Source organism: Mus caroli, chromosome 7, assembly GCF_900094665.2.
Source record: "Mus caroli chromosome 7, CAROLI_EIJ_v1.1, whole genome shotgun sequence".
NCBI lineage: Eukaryota > Metazoa > Chordata > Mammalia > Rodentia > Muridae > Mus > Mus caroli.
The window spans coordinates 58502995-58520390 of NC_034576.1; the positions used below are offsets into that span (position 1 = coordinate 58502995).

Here is a 17396-nt window from a genome sequence, read left to right on the forward strand (position 1 = left end):
CACACACACACACACACACACACACACACACACACACATTCATAATCATTTCTTTTGTGCCCAGATGATAACTTTCACTACATATTCTGAGTAGAATGCAAAAGTAGCCCACACAACTCTGGTGGTGAGCCTTGACTGAAATAGAACACAGTGTCCTCAATTCCTTCCTTTCTTGGTTGTCATGGCTTCTATCCTAGCATCTACTGGAGTCAATAAGGTGAATATAGGAAAGGATAGAGCATTACTATATCAGTGAGATGAACTATATTCAAGTTTTCAAAATATTAATTTTTAAAATTTTGATTTAATTACTTTAGGGAGTTCTCATTCCGCAGTTATCATGTGTTGTTCATGGTCCGATATGGCTGCTTGAGTTCTACCCCCAATTTATATCTGGTGAACAGGGAGGAAAGAGAACATAAAGCCGTACTCTTTCTTAGAAGTAAACATTCAACTTCCTGATACTCCTTTTCATCATATCTCATGGCCCACCCCTTGGTTACCTGGCCACAGCCTCTGCAAGGGAGACGACACATTATCATTTCAGGCTGATCATGAGGAAGAAAAGAAGTGAATTCCTCATGGATATGGTCCTTCCTTGCGGAACCATAAAAGTTTAAGATTCTGGGTTGCCCAGATAGAGCCTCGTGGGCAATTTCTGTTACATGTAAAGACTTCTCACAGTTTCTCCACACAGACTTAACATGTGCCTTTGAGGATTTTACTGTGCAAGCCCTTTTGTTTGCCTCACATTGTGCAGCTGAATAGTTGGCAAATCTAGGGCTCTGGGAAGTTCCATACTAGTGGGCTGAAACAGTGTCACTGGGGAGGGCCACTTACTTCTCATTAGAAATAGTGGTGGCGGAGAGGGTTTCGGAAAGATCCTTAAGAATGTGTTTCAGGGCTTTTTGGAGTCAGAATATGCATAGACAAGTTCTCCTCTGACACAGACACTAGGAGTCAACACTTTGACCTGTAGATAAAGGTAGACATTCACCTATGCATAGGAGAGACCAGAGTATAGATACCTGTGGATGAAGTCCATTGGCCATGAACAATAGAGTACAAAAGCTCTCTGGTGTATACGATATGTCTGTGTTGGCAAAAGTCTCCCCTAAAGTCAAAGTCAGGGATGCTGCAAGAGGCTGAAACCAAAAGCAGCTACTTCAACACATATTTCTGCAAATAACTGCAGGCAGAGAAGAATAGTGATTTTTTTTTTCTCCCCAAGGTCCCCATGGGGCCTCCTCCACCCTCCCCAATTAATTTGCAGATATGTTTTGGAATTGCCTCTTTTCTTTCTAGGGCTGCTCAGTTTTTACGTAAAATGGCAGATCCACAATCCATCCAGGAGTCACAGAATCTGTCCATGTTCCTGGCCAACCACAACAAGATTACACAAGTAAGGCCCGTGTCTCTGCACACCATTGACATCCTGTGTTGCTGGTGAGGCTGGAGTGGGCGGCAGCTAATCTCTTTCCTTTGTGCTCCAGTCTCTGCAGCAGCAGCTTGAGGTCATTTCTGGCTATGAAGAGCTCCTGGCAGACATCGTGAATCTGTGTGTGGATTACTATGAGAACAGAATGTACTTGACACCCAGCGAAAAACACATGCTTCTCAAAGTACGTGTGTAGCGGAGAGGGTCCAACCTTCCTCGGGGATTAAGCATGGCCGTTTGCACAAACGGCTGTACTTAGTCGAGAATCCTCTCCAACCTTCTTTTTTAAATTCTCATGCTGTCATGTATGTAGACAGCATCTCTTGAGTATACACACATTCCCTTTGCTTTGCTCACCACCTCAGCACACAGTTGGTCGTTGGCCTGGGGCACTATCTGCTGAATTTGCCTGCTGCTCCAACTTGTGACACATCCTTGTCGGGAGAGCACCTGATGGGTGGTCTGTGATAGCAGACACGTCATGACTGTGACTGTGCTGGCTGATGCAGCCCTCGTCATGTTCCCAGGACACATTGGGATTGTGTAGCTGCCTCTTGCCAGATTGAATTTATGAGTTTACATAGACACTGAAAGCTAAGTTTAGTAGTAATGCATGGCTGTGTCTTAGGTAGTGCAGTTCTACAAGAGCCTTGTTATTCAGGTTAGACTAATCAGTGCTGCATTGGTTCGTAGCAGCTAGCCTCTAAACAAAATTACCCTTTGTAACCCAGTTTCAATGAAGGAAAAAATGCATACGGTCTGGGAATAGTAGGTATTAAACCACAATAAAACCTTAAAAAATATACAGCTTAACACAGTCACAGTCGCTGTGAGCTAGGTAACTACTGAATCTGACTATGTGTCATTTCAGAGGTTAAGTATTCTTGATTGTATGCCTGCTTATCCTTGTTCATGATACTCCGGGGACAGTATTGTTATAATTGTAGCACTTGAGTTTAGTAGGCCAGAATTAAACTTGTGGCATTATTAAGGAACCGTCTCATGAGTCCCTTGTGCAGTTGTCTGCATCTACTACCTAAGCACTGTCCTCCGCTCAGCAGGCGTTGACACCTGAGTGTCTTCGGAGGAAGCTGAAGTAGGCACAGGAGATGACACGGACAAGGGGAAAGGTTTTATTTCAGAAGGAAGCTCTTTATTTCATAGCACTATTGAGGGAAGGGTGATTTCTGATTTCAGAGTTAGCAGCTCTGGCAGCGTGCATCTGTGTGGGTCAGTTCACAGGTCCCTGTGTTTTCTTTGCAGGTCATGGGATTTGGTCTGTACCTGATGGATGGGAGTGTGAGTAACATCTACAAACTAGATGCCAAGAAAAGAATAAATTTATCCAAAATCGACAAGTATTTCAAGGTGAGTTTCAAATGTATGTATGCATGTGTCATATGTGTACGTATATAAAAGCATATATATATATATATGTGTGTAAATCTATACATGAATAAACATTTTTGACAAAGGCTTTTGGCTAGTTCAAAATATTGATGATAAAAGTGTTTATGGGTATATGCATTGAATTTTTGCCATGTGAATCTGTGAGTGATTGTGAAGCATATGACATGACTGACCTCTCTTTTGTAAAGGTGGCTGCTGTCCCCTTCCCGCTCCTTGCCTTGCTTTCCCCTGGGTTGAATAGTGTAGAAATAGAATCATACGATTTTTCTCTCTTTTTTGCCTCTGGCTGTGTGTGCCCAACCCTCTGTTTGCGAAAAGAATCCCCATGGGAGCCTGTGGGGAGGGCTTGTAGGTTTGCTCATTTTTATTTTATCTTGTGCTAGAACCATTTTAGTAGAGTGATATATACCTGCAAGATTCAGGAAGGAAAAGGTTTCTGCCTGCATGTCTTCCTGTAAGACCTGTAAACACGAAGAACAATGATCTAGGTCACTTGCAGCGTTCTCCTGTGTATATGACCAGTGCATCTTTACTGCCAGTCATGGTAACTAAATTACAGATAAATTAGCATCTCTTAGCTTCTTTCATTCTTTTGCTCTAGAAATATTTTACTAGGAAATTACCTTGCAGCTCAGTAACTGTTGACTCTGAATCTTCCATGCAATGATGGTGTCTTTAGTTACAGAAGAGCCCCTGCAGAGATGGAGTACAGGCTTGCATGCCGCACCAGGAGATCGGGATTTCGAAGTCTAGCTCTAATAAAAACCTGTAGATGTGTAATTTAATCAGTCACTTTGCAAATCAGAAAAGGCAATTATCTAAAACAATAGCATCCTAAGTAGGTTGCTCTGGCTGCTTTTTTGGTAGTGGTTGTTACAGCCACTTCTAAGACCCTTGGCATTTCCTTCTGTGGTTTGTGGAGCTCTGATCAGAGGAATCTGATACCTCTTCTTTTGTTTAGCCAATGTCTGGCTAAACCTAGATGTCTTGCCCAGAGCATTTAAAGTATATCCATAAAAAGATCCTACAGGGAAAACCTGGGTTTTCCACAAGCATGTCGGATCTTTATAATCTAGGCAGTTGGTATTGTAGGTAAGCTGCCAGGAGGCAATGGTGCTCATAAAGCAAGCAGCATTACATCAGTTAAGACCCAAGTCTTGAAGCTCCGTATACCTGGGTGGGAAGAGAAGCTAGGGGCTGACTGAGCAGGTTAGGAACTGTTTGACCCCAGTCCAGGAAAGTACTGATGCATAGGATTCAGATAAGATCCTCGATCCAGGGCTGGGGGACGGCTCAGCAGGATAAAATCATCTTCTGTATAAGCTTTACAAGCGGCGTTTGGTCCCAGAACCCACAGAAAATGCCAGATGTGGTGCTGAGCATCTGTAATCCGCTCCTCTAGCAAGATGGGAAGTGGAGACAGGAGAATTATCTGCAAGCCCAGAAGCCAGTTAACGTGGAGAATGCAGAACAGCTCTGTCTGTGGTGCTTGGAATGAGAAATGTTCCCCTTAGCCTCAGGTGAGAACACTTGGTCCCCAGTTGGTGGTTGGTGCTGTCCAGGGAGATGGTGCTGCCTTGCTGGAAGGAGTCCCAGGTGGGCTTTGAGCGTTTATGTGTTGGCCCCACGTCCAGCTCAGTCTGTTTACTTTCTTCATCTGAATGAAGATGTGCTCCCTCAGCATCCTGCTTCAGCCATCTGCTGCAGTGCCTCCCAGGCCATCACGAAGCTCTCTCTGGAACTATAATCTAAAACAAACCCCTTTGGTCCTGGTGTTTTATCATAGCAACAGAGAAATAACTAAGATGAGAAGAAAGGGAGAGATCTAGCTGCAACAAGGTAGAAGGAGAGAACTGATTCTGGCTTCTTTCTATGTGATTGCTGTGGCATGTGCAGCGATTGTATAATAATGCATCATGATGATGGTGATGATGACGATGATGATGATATTTTATAATCTACAGTCCATGGCTCCCAAATAAGAAATTGAGTCAGCAGATATGACTGACACAAGGCTTGAATATTGGTAATGGGTAAGGTCTTGCATATAGGAGGAGTAGGTAAACGAGGGATGTGTCAGCGTGGAGGTGGAAGTTGTGCTCCGGAGGGACACAGTGGAATTCACCTTCCACTCATGCTGTCCTTTTTAGACAGGACTCACTTTTCCTTATATCTTGATGCTGCTGCTGGTGGTGACATTTAGCTTTTTGATTTTTGTTTTCAGTTGTAGTTTTTTTGAGAACTTTATATTTGAGCACTGTGTCTACATCACTTTAACCCCCTCCTCCAACTTTTCCCTTACCTCCATTGCAAATTCAGTGTCTTTAATTATTTATTGTCACACACACACACACACACATATGTGCACGTACCCATGCATATTCACATGTATAGCCTACTGAGTCCATTTTGCATAAGTATCTACAACTTGGGTTTGGACAGCCTGCTTCCATGTTCAGCTGTGTATAATATTTTTGCCTTCTGTTCAGCCGTATACAATAATCTCATCTCCACAATTTTTTCATTAATTAATTTATTCACCTTAAGATCTTGATCGCAGCCCCCCCCTCCTCTACTCCCAGTCCTACCCTCAAACCCCTCTTCCCCAGTTTCCCTCTCCCTTTCTCTGAGGTACCCATAGGTACCAACCTTCCCTGGCACATCAGGACTGAGCGCATCCTCTCACTGAGGCGGACAAGGCAACCCGGCTAGGGGAAAGGGATCCATAGGCAGGCAACAGAGTCTGAGTCAGAGACAGCCTCTGCTCCAATTGTTGGGAGACGCACATGATAACCAAGCTTCGCATCTGCTACCTTAGTGTAAAGGAGCCGAGGTCCAGCCCCTGCATGCTCTTTGGTTGGTGGTTCAGTCTCTGTGTACCCCCATGGCCCTAGGATAGTTGACTCTGTAGATCTTGTGGTGTCCTTGACCCCTCTGGCTCCCTCAGGACTTGCCATAAGTCTTTTTCACTAGACTCCTTGAGCTCTGCCTCTTGTTTGCTGTGGGTTTCTGTATCTGTTTCCATCAGCTACTGGGTGACAGTTATGCTTGGTTTCTGTCTGCAAGCATAGCAGAGTATCATTAGCAGTGTCAGGGTTAGCTCCCATGGAATGAGTCTTAAGTTGGACAGGTCATTCGTTGGCCATTACCCCAATCTCTGTTTCATTTTTATCCCTGCATATCTGGTAGGCAGGGCAAATTTTGGGTAGAATGTTTTGTAGGCTCACCTTCTCATTTAGCTGCCTACAGTAAACCCGCTCCCTTGATTCAGAGGTTTAAAATACATGTGCTGAGTTTGTGCCTGGGTCAGATGCAAGGCCACCCAATCCCATCTATTCTATACTTGTTAGGTATAAGCCATGCAGGTCACAGATTTCCAGGCTTAATTTTGACAGTTTGGCTTAAACTAGTAATCCATCCATGACTTTTACTTTTACAACGTAATGGAGTACAGATGTTTAAAGAATTCCCTTAATATTCTGAATTTCTTTGATGTTTGTCGGAATGCTTCCTATTCACTTGTGGTTCTGTTAACTCGCATTCGTTCTTTCTTCTCATTAGTTGGGTAAAGGACTGGTGACCTTGTTTATCTTACAGAACCAGCTCAGAGGTTTGTTGGTTCTTTGTATTGTTTTCCTTGTTTCTATTTCATTAGTTTCTGCTTTTTTTTTTTTTTTTAATTTTTTTTACTAATTCTTGCTGTGTCGGTTTGAGTTAGGTTTTTTTTCCTTGGCTTTTCCAAAATTTTGGATTGCATCATGAACTTATTGATTTGTCTTCTTTATGATTTATCATTATGTGTATGGTTAATTTGCCTGCATGTATGTCTGTGGAATGTGTGTTTGTTTTGTTTGTGTGTATATATGTATGGGATATGTACGCATTGAAGTAGGTGTGGCTGATGTCAGATGTTTCCTTCTGTGTCTTTAACTTACTTTTTGAGATAGGATCTCTCCCTGAACCTAGAGTTCATTGATTTTGCCAGGCTAGTGGGCCATTGAGCTCTAGGGGCCCATGCATGCTCTGTCTGCATACAGCTTCTGCATGGGTTCTGGGGAACGGAGCTCAGGTACTAAAGCTGGCATGACAAGTATATAACCCACTGGATCTCAGCCTCGCTGTCTTCTTATCGGCTGATCCTTCCTGGTGTGTCCCTGGTGTGTTCCTTTGTGTTAATGCTATTTTGTCTTTTCTGCTCTGTTTTCTATTGACTTGCCATTTTTTGTATGTTGTAGAGTTAAGTCTTTTATTGGATATGTGTTTTAAGAATACGTGCAGGGTAGGAGGCACAGCTCACAGAAAGCTTTAGAAGATGCAGAATTGTTAAACACGATGGCTTTTTATTTTCTTCAAGAGAAGAAAGGAAAGGATGCTTTTACACCTGGAAGAGGGCGGAGTGAATGTTGTCTGACAGTCTGGTGATCTGTGGAGCCAGCTTCCTGAATTCTGCCAAATCCTGGGCATTGTTTAGGCCTTGATCCTGAGCCTTGTCTCTCAGTGACTAGAACCCATCCTAATGAAAAAGGTCCCATGTATTTTGCATCCTTCACCAATAGAATCTATCCTTATGCTTACTATAAACCATTCCTCCTTAGGCCTTGCCCTGAGCTCTGTTTCTCAGCCAGAAGAGCGCGTTCTTCCTGTCGGGTCACAGTGCTTTGCTTTGTTATGAGGTGCTTTCAATGTCGCTGCCCCTAAAACTTTGTTTATGGGAATTGCACATGGAGACTTTTTCCTAAACTTTGAGGATCAGACACTGAAGTTTTGATCCAGTCTGGCTGACCAAGTCCGGCTGTGCCGAGTTTTCATGCACTCATTTCTTTGAGGTTGCCCTGCTCGGGGTGAAATCTGCAGGGACTCCTACCATCCCACCCGGCCCTGTCTCAACTCTACCCCTCAGCTTTAAAAAGATAGTTGACAAGTAAATCCAGTTTATATTTATGGAGTATAATCTGATGTCTTAATACATGTATCTGCTGTGAACTAATTGAGTTCGTATTTATTTTTCATGTATTTTTCATTAAACATATTCTAATAGTGAATTTCAAGCAATGTAAGATCGTTAATGTTGTCAGTGTGAGATCCATTCCAGTGCTGAAACTTTATGCCCTGAGGCTTCATGTCCCCATTCCAGCTTCCTCTTGCTGCTGAGGACTGAACCCGAGGTCCCACACACGCTAAGCATTTGGCTCTGTCATTGAGCTGTGAGAGCTTTGTCCTCAGCCCCTCTGCCCTTCACTTGCTTTATGGTGTTATTTGATCAACAGAAGTTCTTGATTTTATTGTGTCCTTGAGAGAGCCAATCTTTTCATCCCTATACCCTTTAAAGCATCCCAAGAATGTTCTACTATGTTACCTTTGTGTAGTACTGTGTTTCCTTTTTCATCTAGATCTATAAGCCCTCCCTGGAACTGGCTCCATATTTGTGTGTGTGTGTGTGTGTGTGTGTGTAGGGGGTAAGAGCTGACATTCTGGTTTGTTTTTTTTTTTTCTAGTATTCAGTTTACCCTGCTTATTTGTTACAGAGACATTTATGTCTGTTGCTCCACAGCCTCTCTAGCTTATAAATTAGTCTGTGGATCTAACCTGGGTCTCTGTCTTGTATTCTGGCTTTCTTCCTTGATGCAGGCCACACTGCCTTACTATCCAGCTTTCTTCCAGATGCGCTTATTTAGAAGACAATCTCTTCCAGTTTTATTCTTTAAGATAATCTTAGATACTATTGAGATTAGGCAGCAGAGGGTACCTTGGTGGGTCCCGGCCAAGGTATGCTGTAAAGATCATGTCACATGATAGATCTAATGCAGGAGCTTTATTGGGGGAGAGGTGAGAATGAAAGGCTGTCTTGGAGTGGGAATATGAGAGAGAGATAGAGACAGGGTGGAGGAAAAGAGAGAGAGAGATCATTGCTGTTCAGATGTTGAGAGGGACCTTTTAAAGGTATACGTGCACGCTTTTCAATATATATTTTAGAACTGGTTTGCTGGTTTACAGACAAAAGCATTTTCCTACTGAAATATCTATTTTCATTCCATAAATATTGGTGCGACCTCGGAGTTTAGCTTGGTACTAGAAGTGCTTATACTTGATATGTACATGACCCTGGAATTTGATTCCTAGCAACAACAACCAAGAATAAACTTAATGAAAACTATCAGGTCCAAAGGAAACTCCATTTCCCAAATTCCAAAGGCAGAAGGGAAATATGGCGACCTGTGGTGCCTGTCAGCATACAAAAGCTCATGCCGGCCTCCAGGCTCTCTGTGTATTACATGTACCTGTTCCACATTTCCATGTCCTGCTGGCCTCTTAGTTCTTCTTTTCTCCTCTCCCACCCTGAACTCCCTCCAGCTCCTGGGCTTCCCTCCCCCAGCTACTCATACGCCTTATAACCCTGTTATTTTTGGTATGCATGAGCTCTTGCTGTCTTGTTCTCCCTCTCTCTGCGTCCTCTCTGCTGCTGCTTCTCAGTCTTCTCTGTTCTCTCCCCTGCTGTTCGTCCCTCTTTTGCAGATAGCCCTTGTCATGTCCAGTCTGCTGGCCATGTTCAGTCTACTGCTTTCTCTTTCTGCTCTGGATTCTTCAGGTGCCTCTGCCTGTTCTTTCTCTCTCTCTTCTCTCTCTCTCTCTCTCTCTCTCTCTCTCTCTCTCTCTCTCTCTAATACGTGAATATCACATTCCATTCATTGAGAGGCTTCTCTAGGATTTTTTTAAGGATAGAACTTTTGCTTTAACATCTTATACGTCTTTTGTTCATGAGTATGTAGATCTATTGTAGACTGTTAGCCTATAAATTTTCATCTAAGTGTTACGAATATACAGAAATGCAGCTATGGCTATAGCAACACTAGGTAAGTTAAGTCTTTAAATATATTTTCGTGTGTTGTTTCTTAAATTGTATTTTGTTCTTTTTAAAGTAGCTATTTATATATTGGATGATTTACAACTGTGTTCAACTCAAGCTAACAGCGTTAGTTATTTTCCTAGTGATTATTTATTTGGTGCCTAGATGTACTTTGTGACATTCTCTCTTTCTTATGTGAATATAGCAGCTACAGGTGGTTCCACTCTTTGGAGATATGCAAATAGAACTGGCAAGATACATCAAGACCAGCGCACACTATGAGGAGAATAAGTCCCGGTAGGAAAAAAATAAGCTGATCCCTAGAGCTTGCATTACTCTCTAGGCACCTTTAGATAAAATGCATTCATCTAAAGTAGTTACCTTGACATTCTCACGGGGCATGGAAGCAAATATCCCATATGGTAGCCCCTCCCAAGTGTGGCTGTTTAAGTTTAATTAAATTCATTGATAAAAGCACTAAATATTTTAATTTCTTTAGTAAAGCAAACCACAGTTTGAATGTTCAGTGGCCAATGATTAGCATGTTGGGCAGCAAAGACTTAAGATATTTTTATTATTATAAAGATTTCTACCACACAGTGCTAGTTGAGAATATAAAAATACTTTTCTGGATCCAGAGATGTGGTGAAACACGCTTGTCAATCAACCCTGGAGAAAAGCAGGGGCTATTCGTGTATATTAACAGAGTTTACAAAATTGTCACCTGAGGGCTAAACCAATCCAGGCCTATGTTTTTAAGGGCCCTAGGACTGAGACTGATCTTATATGGTTATTAATGGGAATGGTTTTTTACAAAAAAGTGGTGTGTGTGTGTGTGTGTGTGTGTGTAAGCGGAGACCTTCCCAGATGTGACAGAGACACTGTGGCCCCAGGTCCTGAAGCACCTACTCTGTCTCTATGCAGAGAGTAGTCGCAGCTATCAAGGTTCAGTGGCTTACTGTTACAACTTACTATAAGCATAGGATCTTACTGTATGATGCACATAGCCCATTGAATTTCTCAGGTGTTTTTACTGATTTGTTGGGCACTCATACCCGTAACCAGCCTGTACTAACCTACTTAGCTATGATTTAGACTTTGGATTTCTCCCTCAGGGAGTCAGCTAGCCTCTCCTAGTGAAAGCTGTGTAGTCCGTGCTTCAGGTTTTATAAGCCCCACGTGGTTTCTGTCAAATATTCCTTTAACAACTCTTTGGTGAACGTAAAACTTGTTGAATGGTCCTAGGCACTGTGCTGGTGCCTCTGGTCACACAGGGCTCCCTCTCCATGCCCAGGTGGACCTGCACGTCCTCCAGCAGCAGCCCGCAGTACAACATCTGTGAGCAGATGATCCAGATCCGTGAGGACCATATGCGCTTCATCTCCGAACTGGCACGCTACAGCAATAGCGAGGTACGCACCCACTGCACCATCCAGCCCGCAGAGCCACATAGACTCCCGAGTGTTGGTTTTATTCTTTTGCACGCAACTATTTACATTAATTGTTTTGAAAAAATCTCAGATTTTTAAAAAAACCATTTCTTTAAACTGGCAAAACTAAATAAATTCCCCAAACCCAAACCTAAATACTTAAAATAAAAACAAAACACTTCAGAATTGATGAATCAGTGCAGTTAGTCTTGTCTGTGTCTGCTCAGATATATAAAATACAGCTTTGCATCAGGAAAACACTGGGAGGACTGGAACTGGTAGAACACTTGCCTTGAATATATATGACTGTTGAGTGTAAGCCTCAGTCTAAAGGGGGTTGGGAATGAGAGGGAGGACGGGGGCAAAGGGGTGGGGTCAGAAGAGGAAAAAAATAAAAAAGACAAGGAAAAAGAAACCAAAAGAAAAACTAAGGAGAGGATGGAGCAATAGGAACTAAAAGGAGAGGGAAGCTATCAGGGGAAAGAAGACATCTTCTGGTCTATGGGCCTTGTCATATTTAGAAAGATGTCAGTCCTAAGGCCACTAGGTTGGCACAGAGAGAACACCTCTGTGGATCTGGATTGGGTTCATTTCCTCTGCCAGGTAAAGAATTGAAAGTCAGGAAAAATGAAGCACGCCAGGTAGCATCAGGGGGAATCTCAGACATAATCAGCCAGTGGAGAACACTTTTATTAAAAATGAGCATCCACAGCAGCAAGGCACACAGAAAGATTCCCTAGAAGGCAGAGGGTGGACTCTGAAGGGTTCATGGTGTGCTGAAATCGGGGCAGTCTTCTTCCCCTATTTAGGGTTGCTCACTTTAAATAAAGGGAAGCTGACACACCCACAACTTTGGCTAAATGTGTCTGCTCTAGCCTTGAACTTGTTAGACAGGTCGGCCTGTAGGGCCTCTACTGGTACAAAACGCCTGTCTGGCCTTTGTCTCCCCGCCAGGTCTTCATCTCAAATTAGGAAGGTGAGGATAAAGCAGGACGGTTATGACCTTTGTTGTCCATCTGTGGGACCTTTATTGGCCTCTCATGGAAGTTTAACTCCTCGTTCCTTAGTAGGTACTGTCTGGGAAGTCTGGGCCTAGAGTTGAGTTAGGAAGAGACATCTCCCAGAAATGGGTCTTTATAATTCTTTACTGTTCTGTAGTCAGGTTGCCATGACTGCTTTTGTTTTTTGGACACACATTATTTTACCTATGCAGCATGGCTACTAGGCTTGTGGGATAAGCAAGAAGGTAGTTACAGCCTTTGGGAGGATCTAGTCAGGAGAAGCATGGAAGTCACTTCTGATCTTAGTGAGCAGGCAGTGATGGCATTGAGCAGGCAGTGATGGCAGTGAGCAGGCAGTGATGTGAAGGCCACAGTGCAGTCATAACTTGTATTTATGTGAGATCAACTGTGAGGAATGCAGGTCTTAGTCTGGTTTTGAGAACCAGTTGGTTCTCCGGGTTTATAGGAGAACAGTTAACACAAGTAGACAACACTTTTGCTTTCTGGTCATAAGCATTGCAAGATTTGAAACACTAGTAATGGAACCTAAATGACTGAAAAAGCCTGCTTCTCCAAATGTCTCAGGTTGTCTGCTGTTCCCAGGATATACCCTACCTAACTGGGTAGTTCCCAGTGAAGAGGTACCACCAGACCACTGTTCCTGCTGCTAGTCCAGCCTGGGGTGTACAAATGGTTAGTGGATCCCAGCTCCATGGGACTTCAGGCTGTGCTTGTAAAATGAGTTAATAGGAAACTCTTGAACAATATGAACATCTGGAGGAATGAAGAGCTCCAGTTAAATGCATTTTATAGCATTCATTGCCTGGCTTCTTCCTAAGGTCTGTGATAGGTTTTTGCCCCACCTCCCTCTGGGTTTTTGAGACAGGGCTTTTTTGTAGCCCTGGCTGTCCTAGAACTCACTTAGTAGACCAGGCTGGCCTCAGACTCACAGAAATCCATCTGTCTTTGCCTCCTTAGTGATGGGATTAAAGCTGCTCCCAGGTGGCTTGCACCACCACCTTAGTTCTCTTTACAACAAGATGGTAAGGTTTTTGTTTGTGGGTAGCCATGAACCCTCAGCCCATTGAGTGTTGTGATTCCTGCATGCACCACCACACCCATCTTTTTATTTTTGATCCTGACTTGTGGTGAATCTGAAGTGGTTTCTGGTTGTGGTTTAGCTGTGAATGTGTTATGTCGGAGCTTACAAGAACATGCATGTGTCTTTATTCAGTGTTAGAACTTAATGAATAATGATAGTTTACAAACTGATGGTTTTGTTGAAAGTTTTTTTGTTTTGTTTTTGTTTTTCGAGACAGGGTTTCTCTGTGTAGCCATGGCTGTCCAGGAACTTGCTCTGATCTCTCTGTAGATCAGGCTGGCCTCAAACTCACAGCGATCCACCGGCCTTTGCCTCCTGAGTGCTAGGATTCATTAAAAGCATTTTGCTGTAACGTTCCAAAGTTCTTGAGAGCTGAGGCAAAAAGTTTTTTTTTTTTATTTTGATCTTAGTTTGCTAATATTAACTTCCAGATGACACATTACAAAATGACACAGTCACTGTACCTCTATATACAGGTATGTATAGATGTAGGTTACAGAATGGCAACCATGAAGGTAAAGGAGGCTGCAGCCAAGTTGAAGTAATTTCAAGAAAGGAAGCTTGACTGGAGGCAAGCCTAAGGCTGATAGCAATGCAGAGGGCTCACCGTGGGCTCAGACAGTGAGCTAGAGGCAGTTCTGCAGTTAGTACTGCTGAGTCACAGGTTTGACCTGAGCCTCAGGGTTGACCAGAGCTGTAGAAGCAAGGATCAGGACCACGGAGGATGCAGAACAGAGGACAGGAAAGTCTAGATTGATGAAGAGGCAGCAGTTCCAGATGGGCAAATATATAGACAGGCAGATGAGTAGGCTGTGGTAACCATGGAGACCAAGCTGGGCTAAAGCCCTGGGACAGCTGAGCTTTCTGCCCATCTCTTGACACACATACTGAGTAGTCAGGTGACAGGTCTCTAAGCAGGCTATCCCATGGTATAGTTATGTATCTGTAGGAGCATGGCTCTATAGACTTATATGCCTACCAAGTATCTGAGTCCAGAGGCAAATGCTGCTTGTAAAATGAAGTTTATTAGGGCAAGGCACAACCTGAAAAAGCAGTTTCTAACATTGAGATGTGACTTAGATCAGACCACAGCCAGTTCTCAACAGGTTTGGATTTAAGTTATCCCCTGACTAATGTTGTTGAACATCTTTTCACATATTCATTGGGCGGTTATACATCTCTTTTGTACAAAGGTCTGTTCATGGGACTGAGCTTATAGCTCAACACAAGAGTATCCAGCATGTGTGAGGTCCATCTCCAACACTGTGTAGTTAAAATAAGAACAACCAAAACTCCAAGTGGTACCTACTTGTAACCCCAGCACTGAGGAAGCAGATGCAGATCGATCGGTAGTAGGTTCAAGTCTCTTAGCTACGAAGCAGAAAGGGGACTATGTTCAGACTCTTTTCTTGTTTTTTTGTTTGTTTGTTTTGTTTTTAACTGTTTTTCGAGACAAGGTTTCTCTGTGTAGCCCTGGCTGTCCTGGAACTCACTCTGTGGACCAGGCTGGCCTCGAACTCAGAAATCTGCCTGCCTCGAACTCAGAAATCTGCCTGCCTCTGTCTCCCAAGTGCTGGGATTATAGGCATGTGCCACCAGTGCCCAGTGTTCAGACTCCTCTTTTCTTTTTTCTTTTCTTTTCTCTTCTCTTCTCTTCTCTTCTCTTCTCTTCTCTTCTCTTCTCTTCTTTTCTTTTCTTTCTGTCTTTCTTTCCATATGGGACTTTGAAATAGATTTCTAGAGTAGCATTTCTGGATGCTATATGAGCTTTGCTGGGGAGATGAAACTACTGTCTATTCCAGATAGGGCACTGATGGCAAATCAAAGAAACAATTCTCTCCAAGTCTAGTTTCACGAACTAAGAGTTTAACTGGGGTACTTGCAGTATCATGGATAGTTTTCAGATAGTTACATAAAACTGAACTGAGCAGCCATGAACTCCTTACACACTGAGGAGAGGAGCAGGCCTTCCAGTGACCTCTCCACACAGCCCTCATGAATGCTAACAGGTCTCCTGAGAGAGTTCAAGAGTTCTTCAGGAAGGCAAGCCACGGCAGTGAGACCTGAGGGAAGCTGGGTGGGTTTTCTTAATGCCTTTGCCTCTGTGCCCTAGGTAGTCACAGGGTCTGGCCGGCAGGAAGCCCAGAAGACAGATGCTGAGTACCGGAAGCTCTTCGATCTGGCTCTGCAGGGCCTGCAGCTTCTGTCGCAGTGGAGCGCTCACGTGATGGAAGTGGTAGGCACAGCATTCGTCACGGGTGTGGGCATCGGAGTGACTGCAGTCACTCCTAGTTGCTTAGAAGTGCTTTTACTCCAGACCTTGGCAGTATCCTGTGAAGGGTTTCATCTTTTCAGATAGAACTAAAGCTATGGGGGTTGGAGGACAGCTTGCCGTGGCAAGAATGTTTACCAGCAATGCTACTTTGGCCATCAGGCTCGGTGACAAGTGCCCTTACCATCTCTCCAGCTCCCATTCGTCTCCTTTGTCCAGCATCTCATCTTTTGGACTTGTAACCATTTGCATCTTTAAGGTTTAATAAAATGTTTCCAGTAACATAAAAACATTCAACTATAAATTGCATATGTTTTTCCCTTTTAAAAAGTGTTCTTTGGGTTTTTTTTGTTTGTTTGTTTTTTGTTTTGTTTTTTTCGAGACAAGGTTTCTCCGTGTAGCCCTTGCTGTCCTGGAATTCACTCTGTAGACCAGGCTGGCCTCAAACTCAGAAATCCACCTGCCTCTGCCTCCCGAGTGCTGGGATTAAAGGCATGCTCCACCACGCCCAGCTACATGGTCGTTTAAAAGGCAAATTTTTGTTTTAAATGCAAACAAGTCGTAAAGTTTTACTTGTTCAGCATACAGTAATTTGACATTTTACCTGGGTTAGTTCTTAAGCTTGGTTTATATGACTGAGTGTTTGCTATTTTTTTTTTGAGGTGTGGGGGAGGGGCGAAGGGGAGGGAGGGAGAGAGAGAGAGAGAGAGATTGGGATTGAGATTGATTCAGAAAGCAGTACATGTTTTAAAAGTTCACTTCTTGGTGGACTCAGCCATGCTATTATTGTCTGTCCAAAATCAAGTATTTTGCTTTCAGCATAGAATTAATCTCTCTCCCTCTCCCCCTCTCTCTCTCTCTCTCTGACTGCATTAGTATTCCTGGAAACTTGTACATCCAACAGACAAGTACTCCAACAAGGACTGCCCCGACAACGCTGAGGAGTACGAGCGAGCCACACGCTACAACTACACCACTGAGGAGAAGTTTGCCCTGGTGGAGGTGAGAAAGCTCTGCTTCCTGTGCTCTGTGCCGCCGATAGTGCTGCCTTCCAAAGGCAAAGGGGAAGCATGGACAGACTGTTGTGCGATGCCATTGCTTGTATGGTGGGCAGCCCACTGCGTCTGTTAGAGAGAAGAGGGGCTGTTAGCTTCTTAGGTATGTGTTGGCAGCCTGTCCAACGCAGGGAGCCAGCCCCTCAGTGAGAGCTCGTGAGTGGAGCGTGGTCTCTCAGAAGTGGGAAGACAGGCGATGGAGTGGGATTTGGCCTCTGCCCCATGAGAGGAGAGCCATACGACAGGCAGGCTTGGTTGTTTCCTAGTCATAATTAGTCTACCAATTCTTCACTGGCACTTATCTGTGATGTCTTTGGAGTTCAAAGTCTCCACCTATTTTTAAAATTGATTATTGAATTGTAAGAGTTCTTTAGTTCCCTTTCTAGGTATTGTTGTTAAGCTGCGCTTACATTTCTTTCACCACCTCATCTTGGTTATTCTGTGTTCTCTTTATAGTTATTCCTAGACTAAGCTACCTAGTGATTGGCTTAGGAGTGAATGAGGTAGCGCATGAGCTTAGTGACCACTGGGCAGAGCTTCCTCTTTTGAAGACTTATCATCGTCGTCGTCATCATCATCATTAATTATTATTAATTATTACCTATGGTAATAATGATAATTATTATTACCTACAGTAATATCTACCTTTTTATTCTGAATCTGATCATCTATATCTTACTTGTTTTTCCTTGGCCAGCCCTGCTGGTCAGTATTTATGGTTTACGAAGCAACTTTTGTCTTTGTTGATCACTCATTGGACTTCTCTGTTGTTTTATTCCTTTCTTTTCCTGTGTTGTAAAGATAGAAACACATACGCACACATAGTTCAATATTCCTTCCCATA

General features: G+C 43.4%; 1 protein-coding gene across 2 annotated transcripts in view; it reads left to right on the forward strand.

The window, feature by feature from the left end:
* Positions 1 to 17396, forward strand: part of Cyfip1 (cytoplasmic FMR1 interacting protein 1) — a 94670-nt gene that overhangs the window by 36901 nt on the left and 40373 nt on the right. For both annotated transcript variants that reach the window (XM_021166451.2, XM_021166452.2), the window contains exons 7-13: positions 1306 to 1402; positions 1494 to 1622; positions 2702 to 2806; positions 9898 to 9989; positions 10987 to 11104; positions 15339 to 15461; positions 16374 to 16499. In XM_021166451.2, the coding sequence (XP_021022110.1) occupies positions 1306 to 1402; positions 1494 to 1622; positions 2702 to 2806; positions 9898 to 9989; positions 10987 to 11104; positions 15339 to 15461; positions 16374 to 16499 (790 nt within the window). The remainder of the gene's footprint in view (positions 1 to 1305; positions 1403 to 1493; positions 1623 to 2701; positions 2807 to 9897; positions 9990 to 10986; positions 11105 to 15338; positions 15462 to 16373; positions 16500 to 17396) is intronic.